Source organism: Miscanthus floridulus, chromosome 13 (genome assembly GCF_019320115.1).
Source record: "Miscanthus floridulus cultivar M001 chromosome 13, ASM1932011v1, whole genome shotgun sequence".
NCBI lineage: Eukaryota > Viridiplantae > Streptophyta > Magnoliopsida > Poales > Poaceae > Miscanthus > Miscanthus floridulus.
In genome coordinates this window covers 88,445,880-88,462,945 of record NC_089592.1, presented here as the reverse complement: position 1 = coordinate 88,462,945, position 17,066 = coordinate 88,445,880, and the positions used below count along the sequence as shown (strand labels likewise).

The 17,066-nt window shown below is 47.0% G+C and overlaps 1 protein-coding gene across 1 annotated transcript; it reads left to right on the top strand.

Moving 5' to 3' along the window:
- Window positions 1–15,525: 15,525 nt before the first annotated feature.
- Window positions 15,526–15,886, top strand: LOC136500272 (uncharacterized). The gene is made up of 2 exons (XM_066495627.1): window positions 15,526–15,652; window positions 15,711–15,886. The coding sequence occupies exons 1-2, from the start codon at window positions 15,526–15,528 to the stop codon at window positions 15,884–15,886; spliced, it is 303 nt and encodes a 100-aa protein (XP_066351724.1).
- The last annotated feature ends 1,180 nt before the right edge of the window (window positions 15,887–17,066 follow it).

Below are 17,066 nucleotides of genomic sequence, written 5' to 3'. Positions count from 1 at the left end.
TCAAAAGCCTAAGGGCTAAAGCGCAACGACTCTCCAAAAATACGAGAGGAGAAGTAATGAAAAGCCTAAGGGTTAAAACACACTTCAACCAATCTAAAAGCCGCACTGAGGGGCTCATTTCGCTAGTTCACCCCTCGCCCAAAAAGGTGTGAGTAGTTGGCGCGCAAGTAATCTAAAGGCTAGTGGTGAGGGGCTCATTTTGTGACCTTTGCCCCTCACCCGAAAAGGTATGAGGGGTTAGCGCCCAAGTAATCTAAAGGTTAGCGCCGATGGGCTCATTTCATGACCTTTGCCCCTCGCCCAAAAAGGTGTGGGGGGTTGGCGCCCAAGTAATCTAAAGGCTAGCGCTGAGGGGCTCACTTCACGACCTTTCGCCCCTTGCACGAAAAGGTGTGAGGGGTTGGCACGCAAGTAATCTAAGGGCTAGTGCCAAAGGGCTCATTTCATGAACCTTCGCCCCTCGCCCGAAAAAGGGTGTGATAGGGGTGGCACAAACCCAATCTAAAAACATAAAGGGCTCATTATCCAAAAAGTCTAGGGGGTTCTCTTCACCTCCTCTCACCCTAATAAAAAAGAGAAGAAAAGGATAAGACACCAAAGCGGTCATACCAGCACTAAAGCACCAGACCTTGTTAGAGCATGAGTATCGACCATTACCTTTACTTTCACTTTCTTTACATCTCACATTTAGTCAATTTCCAATAAACCCTCCATTTTGCGACCGTTATCGCAAGCATGGTGAGGACTTGCATCCCACAAACTCGAAGCATTTTTATTTGCGTCTTCGCATGAAATATATGGAGACGAAATATCGCAGGCACGTAAGGACTTGCATCGCAAATCATTCATGACATCCACTCCCCTTGTACACGCGTGAATTATAAATGCGAACCGCCCAAGCAAATATTAAAATGCTGAAAGGAGAGCATTAGCAGCATAAGAAGGACTACCGGTATCAGCAAAAACGTGTTTGCCATGATCAAAATTAATCAAAAGTCGATGAGTACTGCCTGCATCCATTTCGACCTCTATGTACACAGTGTCAGTGTTTGATGACAAGCAACCCGTCATGGGGGTATCCGGGACAGTGTTCGAAGGGCTTCGACGTACACATAACTCGATGGTAAACGCAAAGAGACGAATGATTTATATTGGTTTGGGCCCTCTTGTCAAGTAATAGCCTTTACGTCCAATCGGCGTGTAGCTTTTTGCGTTAGATTGATTGTATGATTGTTAGGGTTACAAGGGGGTGCACCGTACCTCTCTTTATATAGGGGAGAGGGTGAGGGCACGTATCTAGTCCTAGTTGGTTACAAGAGAAGAGTCCTAGTCCTATTACAGAATCTAGCTTTCATAGTAAGCCGACTAAGTCGATCTAGAATAGCTTGAAGTCCATGCCACCTTGTTTCGCGTCCTTCGATAGATCATAGGCCATCCTAGGGCCCATCTAGGTAGTACCCCTGTGGGGAACCCCTAGGACCCTAGTTCATCAAGCCCCCGAATGTGTCATGGTTGAACTCGGAAGCCTTCTTGTTGCTCCTAGTCTTGCCAAGTAGAAACAAGCGTAGTCCGAGTGCTTTCATGAGTGAAGCCATGAGGCGCTCTATAAAACCTCTAGGTGACGTGCTCTTTTTTTAGAAAAGTGCACTCACTGATTGTAGCCCTCGAGCCTCTTGCTATTTGTAAAACAAAGAGTTAGAGGGTCTAAAAGAAAAAAAATACATAGAGGATATGTACCCTGCAGCCCCTGAGCCTATGTCCGAGTACTCATACTCGAGATAAGGATCTAAAAAGAATATACTCGAGGATGAGAGTGTCAACAAAAATTATTGCCTTGTCTACTTGTACAGAAGTAGGTAAGACATGTCAAAGTCACATGCAAAGCTTTAGTACAGTTAGTCCAAAGATGCTCAGGATATTCAGAGGAATATGCCATCAAATGTGCTATTGGGTGTACTATGACTTCACATGTGCTGGGAAAAGACTGTCTATATACTCAAAAGGTGTAGTGGGACGCACTGTACCCTTGTAGTGTAGCATGTGAACCTGTGTAGAAGTCGGTAGCTTGTCCATGTATTTCACGTGAACCTAGTCTATAGACAACACCGAGACGCCTATAAAAACCCTCCTGGCGAGCACTTGAACCTTAGTTGTAGTAGAAGCAAAGTGGCTCAGAGGTTGAAGCTTGCAAGTATGGTGGTGAGCGAAGTAGACTAGCCCCCAGGAGTACTCGGTTGGTATAACCAAGAGCTGTAGTGACTATAAGAATTTTTATGAGAGGGTTTACAGGTAGGCTAAACTTGCAGTTATGCATAGTAGAGGAGTTTGGAACTTCAACTAGAAGAAGTCTTGTGACGGCTGGTAGGGTGGCACATCCAGCAGTCCTATGTCAGTTCTTCTAGGGTGCCTGTCAACATCTGTCCTTGAAGGGTCATACCCAAACCCTGAATGTGTATAGATGGCATCGGCTGGGTGGTAAGATGTGCAACTTTGTATCCATTGAACTGTTGTTGAGTAAAAAATCTTTATCCGAGTACTGCGCTGTTAGTGCATACTGTTAAGCGATTGTCTGAATAGTGCATCAACCATCCGGGTACTTCACTATGTGTCCATGTAAATAATGGTCGTAGTGTGGCAGGTACTCGGAAGGAGTGAATCCAAAGGATAAGTCTGAACACATTGTGACATGTTGGATATCCTTAAAAGGCGTGCAACCATCGTATGAACCGGGTAGCCGCATTAAAATGGAAGGGAAACCAAAATGCCACGCCCGTTAGAGTGATTATTGGGCCACAACACGGTGAGAACCCTATAAAAAGGGAACCATTCCTATGCATCATCTTCCTCTGCTCCATTTGCTTTCTACCTAATCCCCTAAGCCACTGTGAGCGCTGCAAATCTCGCATCTTGAAACCCTATATCTATAAAAAGCTCTGCTTGATGGGTAAGGGAAAGAACTCGAGCACGACCGCTAAGAAAGTCACCGAGAAGAGGGCATTGGAGGTGCCAGAGATGGCCATCGCTGCTCAGATCTGGCTAGCACCGGTCATGAAGCCGAAGCATCTCTTGAAGCTCCATGAATAGGGCTATGTGCTGAAGCAGAAACTTGGGGAATGGAAGGCGCCTGGAGAGCATCGTATTCTCAATCTTGAGCCGAGGGAGATTGTTCTCTTTGTGCCATTCATCTAGCATGGGTTAGGGTTGCCTGCTTGTCCCTTTTTGCATGGGTTTTTGCATTATTATGGCATAACCCTGAATCATCTAAACACTAACTCCATCCTGCATCTTTTGATTTTTGTTCATCTCTGTAAAACTTTCCTTGGCATCCCCCCGTCTATCACGCTTTTCTGCTATTTTTTCAAACTGAAACCACACGCGGACGCCACAAATCCAAGTGTTTTGGGGGGTGCTGGTATTCAATTCCGCGTGGGGAGGAAGAACGAGTATATCCACTATACCTTGGTGGATTTTGTAAAGAACTAGAGGGCTGAGTGGTTTTATGTGGGGAACATGTGGCCCCTTAGAGGTGCATAGTAACACCACACCAGTACCCAACAACCGGTGAGATAAAGAGATGCTAAGTGTGATAGAGCTTGAAGCTATTCGTCCTTTCCTCAAGCAAATCCAAGCCATGAAGGACCAAGGCCTTAGTGGAGTCAGAGTGGTTGCTAGCTTCATTAGGTGCCGAGTATAGCCTCTACAGGAGAGGATACACTATGGGTTTGAGTATACTGGGCCAGAGGACCCCGCCCGAGTAACCACTGATGAGCTAACAGAGGATGAAGTTCTGGAGAGAATTTAGAATGTGCGTTGGTACATGTGATACCATACCAGTACCTAGAGCGTGATCATCAGAATTCGCTAGCCGTTGTAAGTATATTGACATTGTGATCTGTGAATATCTTAATACTGTGAAAAAATGACTCATGTGTGCTGATGCAAGAGTTGGGGCGGAATTTCAATGATTTGCCTGCCTGTCCTCCACGTCCCAACTCTAGAGGAGTTGGCAAAAGCAGAGCTACGTCCGACGGAGCAAACAGAGGGAGCGCCGTCTCCACCGTCCCTGTGGACCAGGAAGCCGATGGTGAATCTGAAGGGAGCCTAGACATCATCATAGTCCAAGCAAACCCAAGTGCCAAGCAGGGAGCAGCTGGCGAGAAACGGTCGTTGGAGGCCGATGTTGCCGCCGAGAGCAAGGTAGTGCCCAAGAGGCCCCGTCGAGTCTGCACACTAAGACCAGGTAAAAGATGTCTAAACTATCTCCATGTAGTCTAAATTTTACCTTGTGTTAAATCCAATTCTTGAATAGCTACTGGACATGACGCTGTTGAGGAACAACCGGAAGAGGAGGATGAAGACACCTCGTTTTCTGTTAGACAGTAAGTATTATTTCTGAGTAAAATTCTATTACTTAATTCTAACATAGGTATACTTGGCGACATCTATTTGCTCTTGATAGGATGCCGCTACCAGACCTGTTGAGCACCCGGGTGCAACTCTGGATGATGGGATCACACTTGGATAGGATGCTAGCACTGTGAGTCGTCAGGAGGACTCAGTGCTGTCAGCATCTATATCAAGCCTAGAGCTAGGTGGATTGTTTAGTGGTATATCACTAGGAAAGCCCACCCTGAAGAAGAAATCCTGTGCTAAGTAAGTGTTGAAGTTTCCTCTGTATGTTACTTCATTTCCAGGACATCACTTGACTGCTACTCATATCAGAGTAAAAAAGACACTGAGTACCCGGGCGTAGAGTGAAGAGCCCCGAGTTGAAGAGCCTCGAGTTGAAGAGAACCCATGTACTGATGGTGACCGGGTGGAAAATGGCTAGACAAGCGGGCCTGTGTCTCTACCCGGGTCCACTGAGACAGCACGGGTGCAGGGTCCAACGTCTGTTGATGGTGAAGCGGAGCAACCTACGTAGCCGGGTACTGCAGAGGGTGTGGAGGTGCCGCAGCCACAGGTGGCAGCGACTAAAGCGGGCGAAGCTCACCAGCCGCCGAGGCTGAAGCCTACGGAGGCTACTACTAATGAAGATGTGCGGAGCGTGAGGGCTGACCCAAGCGCCGCTGCACCAGGTGCTCCTTCCCCAAATATGCCTATGACAAGCACCCAGCAAGAGGAGGAGGATGATGTCGTCCCAGTTACCAGACTGGGTACCCAGCTCCAGGCATATAGCTTAGAGTTCATCGGGTTGATGAGGTCTTGGTCTAGGCTGCTGAACTAGGCTTCTGTCTTTGACAGCCAGCTGAGGGTAAGTCTTGCACTTTGTTGCTTCTTATGTGTTGATATTTTCTAGGTTCTCATCTCTAGAATAGTCATATACCCAGGACATGGAGCTAAAAGCCTCCATCAAGGTTCAAGAAGCCTAGGCAGTGCTCATCAGGTTGAAGGAGGAGCAGGCCAAGAAGGAAGCCGAGTGGATGTCAGTGCAGAAACAACATGAAGAGACTCTCTGCATCCTTCAGGCTCAAATTGGTGAGGCTAAGTGCCAAAAGGTGGCCGCTAAGACTAGAAAGAATGACGCCTTTGATTCTTTGTTGAAGATGATAGAGAAGGCCGAGCTCTTTGATACCAAGCTAAATGGTAAGAGAACTATATGACTTCCCTACAATTTTTTACATGTAGTAGTCGGTGATCATGATGATGATCGTGTATGGTCCTTTTTGCAGAAGAGCAGACCAGGACCTGACAGTTGGATGGTGAGGTGAAGGAGCTGAATGAAGCTCTGAGAACCAAGCACAATCAAATCAAAGAGGTAACTGAACGAGTGAGTGAAGAACTCGCTCGAGCTAAGATGATAAAGCTGGGAGCTGATCGTGATCTGATGTAGGCTCTGAAGTTAGTAACTGACAAGAAGGCCTAGTTGGAGAGGGCACAGTCAGAGCAGAACACGCTCTAGGAAGCTGTGAAGCCACTCACCCTCCTCTTTCGTAGGCCAGAAGACGGTGAAAAGAGGTGGGTGGATATAGTGAAAGACATCTCCAACCGCTTCGAGAGCTATGTACGTGGAGCCACCAAGGTCTATGTTTGGAATGTACTCGGTACGCTCTGAGTGTTATACCTGGCTATGGATCTTCATCAGGTAGCCATAGACTATGATGATGAAGGCCATCTTGCTGTCGTGGAAAGAGCTGAGGAGGAACTCAACGGACTCACGACCAGCATAACAGATGAATTAGACCTTAGGATGGAGAAGCCTGACGAATAGGCTATGTAAGTTTGAAAAAACTTGTTAAGCTTGTGTACCAGGTAGGCACATTATAAGAAACAATGTTCTTTTGTTTGCATAGGTTGTTAGTTGAATGAAAAACTTAGCCTATAAATTTCAAAAAGTAATGCGTCTTGTTGGGATACTTGAACACCGAGCTAACTTGTCTGTGCAAAGTTGGCATCTTTTAGACTTGGTAATCTTTTGAGTAAGATTGTAGTCTACTTAGGCTGTAAGTTTGTCTTGTGGGTTCCTTTAGAAAGGCGTGTAAGACTGTGTAGCTGAGTAAAAAGTGATTAACATGGTCGCTATGATTAGAATCATGTTAGACCCTTCCGTTGACATTAAGTGCTCGAAGTCACTTGTTCAAGGAACCCTTATAATGATTGTTTGCTGTTAGGATCCTGTTCCGTAGCCAACAAATCAAATTACTTGCTTCCGGGAATCACCCTATCTAGAACGACATGCAATAGTTAAACTAAATATCGGTAATTAGCTCCTGGACAAGGAGATGTAAGCCATCCGAGTAGGAGGCGTATCTCGTAAAATATAGCCTAATACTCGGTATACAGAATAAGAATTATGTGTCGAGTAATTTTATCATATTGAGAGATTTATAGCCACGCAATTAGTCAGCTATATATCTCATATATGATGTAACAAAGGTTGCAACAAAAAGAGGCAACTGGAATAGTTGTGTATCTTGCACAAAAGTAAAAAGATAGACTCATCTAGCGAAGAATATTAACTCTGTATTATTAACAAAGAATCTTAAGTATATAAGGTAGAACACTAAATTTACTTAAACAAGAAAACTACTTAATAATATTAAGCATAAAATCTCTGTAGCTGATCGATGTTCCAGGAGTTAGGCATGGGATCGCTGTCCTTTGTGATTAACTCGAAGGAGCCTGTCTGATTAACTTTGGAGACGACAAAGGGGCCTTCCCAGGGGTTGAGTAGCTTGTGTCGTCCCGAGGTATTCTGGATACGCTTGAGGACTAAATCTCTGACTTGAAAGGTACGGGGGCACACGTTCTTGTCGTAGTGACGTCATAGGCCTTGCAGGTACCTGGCAGACTGGAAGAGTGCCTTAAGCTTGACTTCTTTAGCATTGTCAATTTCTAGCCACCAGGTTTCGTCTGCTTCGCCTTCATTGTACTGTTCAACCTTGGGAGAGTTCCATATCAAATCCGCTGGCAAGATGGCTTCTGAGCCATAAACTAGGAAAAAGGGAGAGTACCCTGTTGCTCTGCTTTGTTGAGTGCGTAGTCCCCAAACTACCTTGGGTAACTAGTATATCCACTTGCCACCATAGTATTTAAGCTCGTCGAATAGCCTGGGCTTTAGTCCGGCTAGAAGTAGCCCATTAGCCCGCTCTACTGGGCCGTTCGCTTGGGGATGAGCTATGGAAGCATAGTCGAGGCTGATGCTGCAATCTTGAGCCCAACTTCTGAACTCGATAGATGTAAAGGGTCAGCCGAGGTCTGTAATGATCCGATTAGGCATACCGAAATGGTACATAATATCTTGCATGAACTCGACTGCCTTTGTAGCGTTAAACTTGATGAGTGATTTGTACTCCATCCACTTAGTGAACTTGTCAATAGCCACGTAGATGTACTCGAATCCATCCGGTGCTCGTTTGAGAGGTCCAACCATGTTGTGCCCCCATCATGAAAAAGGCCATGATGGAGGGATGCAGATAAGATTGTGGGCTAGGATATGGGCTTGCTTGGCAAAGAACTGATAGCCCTTGCAGTGTCACACTAACTCTTCTATGTCTTTCTATGCTGTAGGCCAATAGTACCCAGATCTAAAAGCCTTGCCGACTAAGGTCCTAGAGGCTGTGTGGTTACCATAACACTCGGAGTGAATTTCCTCCAAGATCTTCTGCCCTTCTTCACGTGTAATGCATTTGAGGAGAACACCAGATGATGCTCCCTGTCGGTAGAGCCTATCTCCGACTAAGACATAATTCTTGCTTCTACGCGTGATTTGCTCTGCTTCTACCTTATCGTTGGGCAACTTATGGTCTCGGATGTAATCAATAAATACCTATGTCCATGCCGGGTTGACCACTAGTACCTGGACATCAGGGGTCAGAGTACCGGTGGATGTGGAGGCTTCTTGTTTGATTGAAGGGACTTGGAGTTCCTAAACACACACAATTTGGCCAAAACATCAGCCGCAATGTTGAGATCTCACATAACATGGATGATTTCTAGACCTTGGAAGTGTTTCTCAAGTTTGCGGACTTCTACGCAGTAAGCATTCGTGGTCTCGTTGGTGCAGTCCCAATCCTTATTGACCTAGTTGATGACCACCGAGGAGTTGCCATAGATGAGCAAATGCTTGATGCCAAGTGAGACTACCACTTGGAGGCCGTGAAGGAGGGCCTCATACTCGGCTTCATTATTGATAGCAGGCCAAAGTATTTGTAGGACATATTTAAGCTGCTTTCCATTTGGATATATGAAGAGAACGCCAGTGCCTACGCCTCCTAGTTTGAGGGAACCATTGAAATACATCTTCTAATGATTAAGGAGAACTATCGGAGTAGGCTGCTGGGCTTCAGTCCACTCGGCTATGAAATCAGCCAAGACTTGAGATTTGATAGCCTTGCGGGAGACGAACTCGATGTTTTGAGCTCTGAGTTTGACTGGCCACTTGGATATTTGTCCTATTGCATCCCGATTGCATAGGGCATCACCAAGTGGGAAGTCAGATACCACTATTACCTTGTGTTCATCAAAGTAGTAGCATAGTCTGCGTGAAGTAATCAAGAGGGCATAGGGGAGCTTTTGCACATGTGGGTACTTGGCCTTGGATTCTAATAGCACCTCGCTAATATAATAGACAGGTCGTTGTACCTTATATACGTGCCCTTCTTTAGCCCGCTCCATGACTATTGCTGTGCTGACTACCATAGTAGTAGCTGCAATGTAGAATAGGAGTGGTTCGTGCTTCTCGGGCGGAGTAAGTATTGGAGAGGTGGACAGGTACTCTTTGAGCTTCTGGAAGGCTTCGTCAGCTTCAGCTGTCCACTTGAACTTGCCTAACTTTTTCAACAACTTGAAGAAGGGCAAACCTTTCTCCTTGAGTCACGAGATGAAATGGTTAAGGGCAGCCATGCACCCTGTCAGTTTCTAAACATCTTTGATGCAGTGAGGTCGAGTCATCTGAGTGATTGCTTGAATATGTTTCGTGCTGGATTCGATACCCCGATGGCTCACGAGGAAACCCAATAGTTGTCCGAAAGGAACTCCAAACACACACTTTGTTGGGTTAAGCTTCCACTTGTACTTACGAAGACTGTCAAAAGTTTGCTTCAAGTCTATGATCAAAGTAGAAGGGTCCTTAGTCTTGATGACGACATCATCTACGTAGGCTTCTATATTATGACCGATCTGTTCGCTTAGGCACGCCTAGATAGCCTGCTGATAGGTTGCACCAGCATTTTTAACCCAAAGGACATGGTCGTGTAACAGTAGGCACGAAATAAAGTGATGAAGGATGTCTTGCTCTGATCTTCTTTATGGAGGGCAATCTGATGGTAACCCGAGTAGCAATCGAGGAAGGATAAAAGAGCCGACCCGGCCGTAGAGTCTACGATCTGATCAATTCGAGGTAAGCCGAAGGGATCCTTCGGGCAATGTTTGTTGAGATCTGTGTAGTCGACACACATCTACCACTCTTTCAAGTTTTTCTTCTGGACAAGTATAGGATTGGCTAGCCAGTCAGGGTGAAGGATTTCCCTAATGAACCCGGCTGCCAATAGCTTGGTGATTTCCTTCTTGATTGCTGTTTTTTTATCTGGTGAGAACTATCGTAAACGTTGCTTGACCGGCTTTGAGCTGGGGTTTAGATCCAATTTGTGCTTAGCCAACTCTCTCGGAACACCTGGCATATCAGCCGGCTTCCATGCGAAGAGATCTTTGTTTTCCCTAAGAAAGTTGGTGAGCGTGAGTTCCTATTCTTTGGAAAGGTGGGCGCTGATGATAGCCGTCTTAGAGGGATCACCAGTACCTAGATCAATCTTGATGGTATCCGTCTTAGAGGGTGCTGCAATGATTCCTGCCTTCTTAGTCAGAATCTCCATGTCCTCTGGTTTATTCTGTTGTGCAATGTTGGCAATCTCTTGTGCTTCATAGGCTTGCTACATTCTGGTTGCAATCTGGATGGCTTCTGTGTCGCAGTCATATGAGCTCTTGAGGTCACCTCGGAAGGAGAGTACGCCATTAGGACCTAGCATCTTGAGCAAGAGGAACGGGTAATGCGGTATGGCCATGAACTTGGCCAAAGCAGGTCGACCGAAGATAGCATGGTATGATGATTCAAAGTCAGCCACCTCGAACTTGATGAACTCTGTTTGGAAATTATTTGGGTTTCTAAATGTTACCGGGAGCGTGATCTGTCCGAGTGGCATGGCGGCCTTGTCGGGTACTATCCCATAGAAAGGGATGTCAGTGGGGGTGAGTAGGCTGGTAAAGTCTAGTCCTATCTTCTTTAGGACCTGGGGGACTATCATGCCGGCTATTGTTGGACCCAAGACTAGTGGATAGTGGTCGGCGTTAGTCATGCTAGTCCATTGATCTTTTCTAGAAAATTGGATCGGGTACTTAGACCAATTAAGGTATTTTGGTGTTGAGGGCTCTCCTGCCATGATGTCTCGGAGAGCCAACTTTCCTGAGCGCTTGTTTGATGAAGTCGGTAGCCCCACAAAGATTACTGTGATTTGGCCCTTGGACTATTGAAAGCTAGGGTCAGCGTTGTCGTCTCCATCTTTGTTGCTATCAGCTTTATCCTTGCCCTTGTTGCTTTTGGCATAGAAACCCAGTTCTTGGAGTTGTCTGCACTCGGCCGCTATGTGCTTGGCATTCTTATGGAAAGGGCATGGTAAATTCTTGAGGTCTTCGAACTTCATGTTATTTTTGTTAGACTTCTTGGACCTGTCCATGGAAGCAAGGATGTTGTCGGGTCCTCTCTTTCTGTCGGACTGTCCACCCTAATTGCTTCTAGGGTCATAACCTTTGTCTTGTTGGCCACATGGGAATCGTTCGTGAGTACGCTCTTCAGATACAATCATCTTCTATACTATACGCTTAAATTCCTCGGCGGTCTCTGGATTATCGTCGTAGAATTTTTTAAACTGCCACTTGTATTTGATCCCATTGGCAAAGTGATCTATCACTTTCCTGTCTATGATATCATAGACTTGGGCTCATAACTCAGCAAAGCGGCGATAATATTGCTAGAAGGTTTCATTTGGTTTCTGCTTGCAAGCTCTAAGCTCGTTCCGAGTACTTGGGTGGGTGAGGACGCCGCAAAAATTTTCACAGAATTTGCGCTGAAGCTGTCCCCAAGTATCAATGGAGTTGGCTCATAGCTTATCAAACCAGGCGAGAGCCACAACATCGAGTGCCATGGGAAAATATAACACTTTGATGTCGTTGTCGCTGCCTGCCAACTCGATGGACTGAGAGTAGATACGCAACCATTGGTTGGGTTCTATCTTCCCATCATACTTGGTATTGTTGGATGGCTTGAATTTGTAGGGAAGCCAAACAGAGAGCAGTCTATTAGAGAAACATGTGAACTTGTCCGGTGAGATGCCAGCCTCTCCATACTCAGACTTGCCTCTGCCTTCCCTATTACTGTACTAGTGCCCATGATAGGCTGACTGTGCAATACCCTGATTCCTGTTCTGGTTACCCTATGGCCCTAGATAGGAGTGGGCTGGTACTCGTTGTTCTCCTCCATGGTTACCCTATGGTCCTAGACGAGAGTGGGCTAGTGCCCGCGCTTCTGGTCCTCAGGAAGGGTTAGCTTGGGATGTCACTTTTGTAGCCCGCATCTGAAGGGCTATGGATTCCAGAATGACTTTGAGTCATTGTTGATCTAGAGTAGGGTTTTCTATGGCCGCCATCTCTTCTACCAGGGCATAGATGTTCGCGTAGGGTGTAGTAAAGACCCTATGGCCAGCTACTTCCATGAACTTAGGCTTAAGGTTGCGTGATGCAGAGGCTCTAATGGCATCACGGTCTTAGCGCTATCATTCTGCTTCATCCCGTAGACGCTGTTCATATGCTGCCTCTGCAGCCAAGTGCTGTTGTTCAACATCTCAACAAGCTAACTAATACCGCTGCCACTCTTGTTTGCGGTGTTGGGCTCGGTTACGCCAAGCTTGTCGAGCTCTGTTCTTCTTTTCCCTAGTCGTCTTTTGCTCATCCATCTCTCTGTTGGGTGGCATAGTGTCAGGGAAGATGTCAGACAAGGCTTCCTCTCCATCTTGGATATCTAGTGGGTTAGTCATAGGGATCTGAGGTGGTTGCCTAGCCATAAAGACTTCTCTGGAGTGCCTCATGGCCGAGTGAGTTCCAGATTCTGCAGTCGTCGTGATGTCTAGGATCTCTGTAGAACCATAATCATTATTGTCCGCTGGAAGAGTTCTGCCGTCCTAATAAGGTAAGAGCTCCACCATGCCGACTAGACACGATGGATCTATTAAAGAAGTGTCAAGTCAAGCACCCAGCCAATGGGCGATGCCTCCTTTGGGTGTGATGGATAGAACCAAACCTCTCTGGGCACCCATAAGAGGGATCTCTTACTCAGACTGCATAAGATAGCTGATGGTATCTTGATAGATTGAAGCTGAGTTCTTGAGTCTGAGCGGAAAACGAACAGGGTCTTTGAGTTGGACTTCAGATGGGATTTCTAGCCTAAACAAGGGTGACGTGTCTGAGCGGGAGTCATGGTTGATGGTGACCTCCTAAGTTTGAGCTGGATCAGAGACTGAGAGGTGCGAAAACTTCTCGGTGAGTTGATCCAGCGTGGTCGTCAAGACGTCTGGTGAAACTTTAGGCGCTGAGATCTCTATGAGACAACTTTGGAGCTTGCCATTGTCGTCTGCCTTACAGATCTAGGAGCCAAAGATGAAGGTGACACCTATCGAGAAAATCATGTCGTCGAGGTCCGCCGAGCTCTCAATCATGAAGTCACCGAAAGCCCCTACCTGGCACGCCAGCTGTCGATGTTTGATCACCGGCAACCCGTCACGGGGGTACCCAGGACAATGTTCGAAGAGCTTCAGCGTACGCAGAACTCGACGGTAAACACAAAGAGACGAATGATTTATACTGGTTCGGGCTTTCTTGTCGAGTAATAGCCTTTACGTCCAGTCGGCGTATAGGCTTTTGTGTTGGATTGATTGAATGATTGTTAGGGTTATAAGGGGGTTCACTGTACCTCTCTTTATATAGAGGAGAGGGTGAGGGCACGTATCTAGTCCTAGTCGGTTATAAGAGAAGAGTCCTAGTCCTATTACAGAATCTAGCTTTCATAGTATGCCAAATAAGTCGATCTAGAATAGCTTGAAATCCACGCCACCTTATCTTGCATCCTTCAACAGATGGTGGGCCATCCCAGGGCCCATCCAGGTAGTACCCCTGTGGGGAACCCCTAGGACCCTGGTCCATCACACAGCGATAGCAGTAAAAAGCAACTCAATGTTTTGCAAAACTTTGTGTCACAACCAACACCACATATCATCAACCAGGTTTTCACAAACATCATGGCAAGGAGCTTCATCGTCGGCAACACTGACTATGAGTTGACACCGAAATAATCTAAAATTGCCGAGGGGCGCTTTTCATCCCCTCCTCGCTCGGTTACCTCAAAAGGTGCGCTAAAATCACCAAGGGACTCCTTTTGTCTCTCCTCGTCCTTCCACCTCCAAAGGTACGGGGGTTGGTGCCAAATTAATTTAAAAGTGCTGAAAGCTTCGTTTCATCATTCCTCGTCCTTTTCCCCTATTCAAAATAATAATATGGCAAAAAATTCATCAAACCGATCATTTCCTTTTCCCTAAATAATTCAATCATTCACTCTCATTTTTGCTTCCCATTTCGCTATCAAAAGTTCGATGACCCGTTGCTCAGGGTGAAGTGATCGCGATCGCCATCGCAATCTTCAAACAAAAAATCCCACAAGCGCCAGCCAAGAGGGGTTAGCACAGTGCGCATTGGACAAGCAATTCGCCCGAAGACAAAAGCCTTGCCTAGCATCCACGAGTGAAGTCTTGAAGATGTGTCATGATCATCTATGACTATTTTGCTTATGTCAACTACTTCGCTTGCTTTAAACCACATCAATGTCTTCTCTGACAAAGCCTGAATGGCGTAGAGCAAAGCCGCCAAGGACCAAACTACAAGGGAACGAGCAAAGGGCACCATCAAAGAAGCTGAAGAGAAGCCAAAGACTAGGTAGAGATAGAGTAGTCCCTAGACTAATCATGTATAGATGAAAGTGGTGTATTGAATCTGAGTTGTAATTGGGGCTACACTTTGTTGTATTCAGCTATTGGGTTTTGAACCTTCGATCAAGAATGAATAGCTAAGGGGCTACTGTTGGGGGTGTGTCATAATGTTGGGCACCCCACCATCATATTCAGGGCCCAATTACCCAGAGCAAACGGGCTGAGAGAGGCCCAAGGAGCGGCGCCGGGCACCTCCAGCGCGCCCTAGAGGGGCCGTGCGCGTGTGCCAGGAGGGGGCCCCGCCGCTCCCGCCGCCGTCATTTCTGGAAGGAGTTACCATATCAAAGTTTGGTTAGTTTACCATATTAGAGTTTAGTTAGTTATGGAAGGGAGAATCTAATCTATAGGGATCTCTCGTAGGTTGCTTGGAATACAAGTCCAATAGGCACTATAAATACTAGGGGGTTGTAATCAATCAAATCAAGTAATAGAAGAGCGATTGCTCCTTCCTATCCCTCTCTCCTCTCCTTCTCCTACGCCTGCCGCTCTCTCTCTCCGTGTCACCCCCTCCCCATGCCACCCAAGCCCTAGCCGTACCTCCCTCCTCCATAGCCGCCCCAACCTCCACCAGGAGACTCATTATACCTGGTATCCGGAGACCACTTCGATCCCCACACCGCTACCATGGGTAACAACATCAACACCTCCGACCTACAAAAGCTATTCGATAGCTTCCCTAAAGACATCAATGCCAAGCTCGACCCCCTCAAAGAATAGCTCGACGTCGTCAACACCTGCCTCGCAAACATTGAGCAAGGGCGCTAGATGGACGAAGCTGCAGTAGCAGCCCAACTCCAACGTGATCACCTCCAAGCTGGCCATGGAAACAACTGGCCGTGTCTTCCTCAAGGAACAGAAGGAGAAGGCATCGTCCTAGTTGATCCCCGAGATCGTTGATGCCTTGGAGAGCAAGCTCTTCGAAGTCTTCAAGGAGGCACCGAAGACGAACAACCCACCCCCACACCTGTACCAGGGAGCACAACTAGGATCCTCCCCAATGCTGATGCCCCGCATCCACAAGCTCTCCTTCCCCACGTACGACGGCAAGGAGGATCCGCTGCCGTGGATCAACCGCTGTGAGCAGTTCTTTAGGGGTCAGAAGACTAGGAGAACGATCAAGTCTGGTATGCATCTTACCATCTGACAGGAATGGCACAACAGTGGTACATGCGCCTCACGCAGGACAAGGTGGTGATGACTGGGCATACTTCGCCCGCTGCGTCAACGAGCGCTTTGGACCACCGACATGGCGCAACCCATTGGGAGAGCTTGCATCCCTGCGCAAGACCACCACCATCGATGACTACATAGAGCGGTTCCCGGTGCACATAGCGTGGGCCGACACCCTCGATGAGTAGCAACAAGTGAACATCTACACCGCCAGCCTCCTTGAAGCACTGAAGACGGATGTCGAGCTCCAGAACCCGCAAGACATGGAAATGACCATGTCCCTTGCTCGGGCATACGAACGATGACTCGCGGCGATCTCCGACGCCAACAAATCACTAGCAACAAAGATGGCGCCATGATCCCTACCTCTGAAGGTGCCTACCTCGACACCCTCGTTTACGACACCTGCTTTGGGGTCATCGTCGGCTGCTCCACCACGCCCGTTCAAGCGCCTCACCGCCGAAGAGATGGCGGAACATCGTCGATTGGGACTCTGCTTCAACTGTGATGGACCCTTCACTCGTGGCCACAAGTGCAAACATCTCTTTGACATCACAACCGTCAACGACTATGACAATGACAACAACAACGACGACATCGACAATAGCCTGCTCATGATGATTGGGACCAACCACTCCCCGGTCTAGGGTCACCCACAATGTACTTGATGGGAGTAGTGTCCGGGACCGGCGTCCACATCCTGGTCGACACGGGCGCCACACACAACATCATCGACATCAACGTCGTCAGCCTCATCGGTCTCCAGGAGCAACGCATCGACACCACCATTCTTGTCGGCAGCGGCAACGAGGTACCCTGCCGAGCAGCAGACACTGTCACCACACAAATGCTTTAAAGATTGCAATAGCCACTCTTTGCTAGTAGCGAGATGTATAAACCATTAAAACAAAATTGATTGAGGATTCATCCTAAGCAACATAAGTTTGCAATATTTCACTACCACAATAGAAAAAGTGGGAGACACCGAACCTTACCACAGAGCCAATAAATAAAGAAGAGGACACACTTGTTGCAGATGGTGAAATAACCACACAAAAGATGATCATTTGGTCCATCTGATTATTACCATTGATGCCATCGCCATAAGAGGCCAAAGCACCCGACAAAGTAGGACACCATGATATTTGACCTAAATTTTTTTTACCGATCTACTTAATCTCACTACTTAGGTACACCGTCTACTAAATCACATGCTTTTTTGGGACATCTCTTTACTTTTTGTGGAACTAATGAACATGAAACATCTATTGTGATGGATATGGGAGGAAAAGATGGGGGCAAGGGGATTTTGTAAAGCGGAGACCATGCACTATTGTTCTTTTTTTTAAACAAGCCATGCACTATTGT

Excerpts from the sequence above, each read along its gene's own strand:
- LOC136500272 (XM_066495627.1), top strand. The coding sequence starts at position 15,526 with ATGCTGATGCCCCGCATCCACAAGCTCTCCTTCCCCACGTACGACGGC. Across the intron at positions 15,653-15,710 it reads TAGGAGAACGATCAAGTCTG|GACAAGGTGGTGATGACTGG; the intron begins GTATGCATCTTA and ends CGCCTCACGCAG.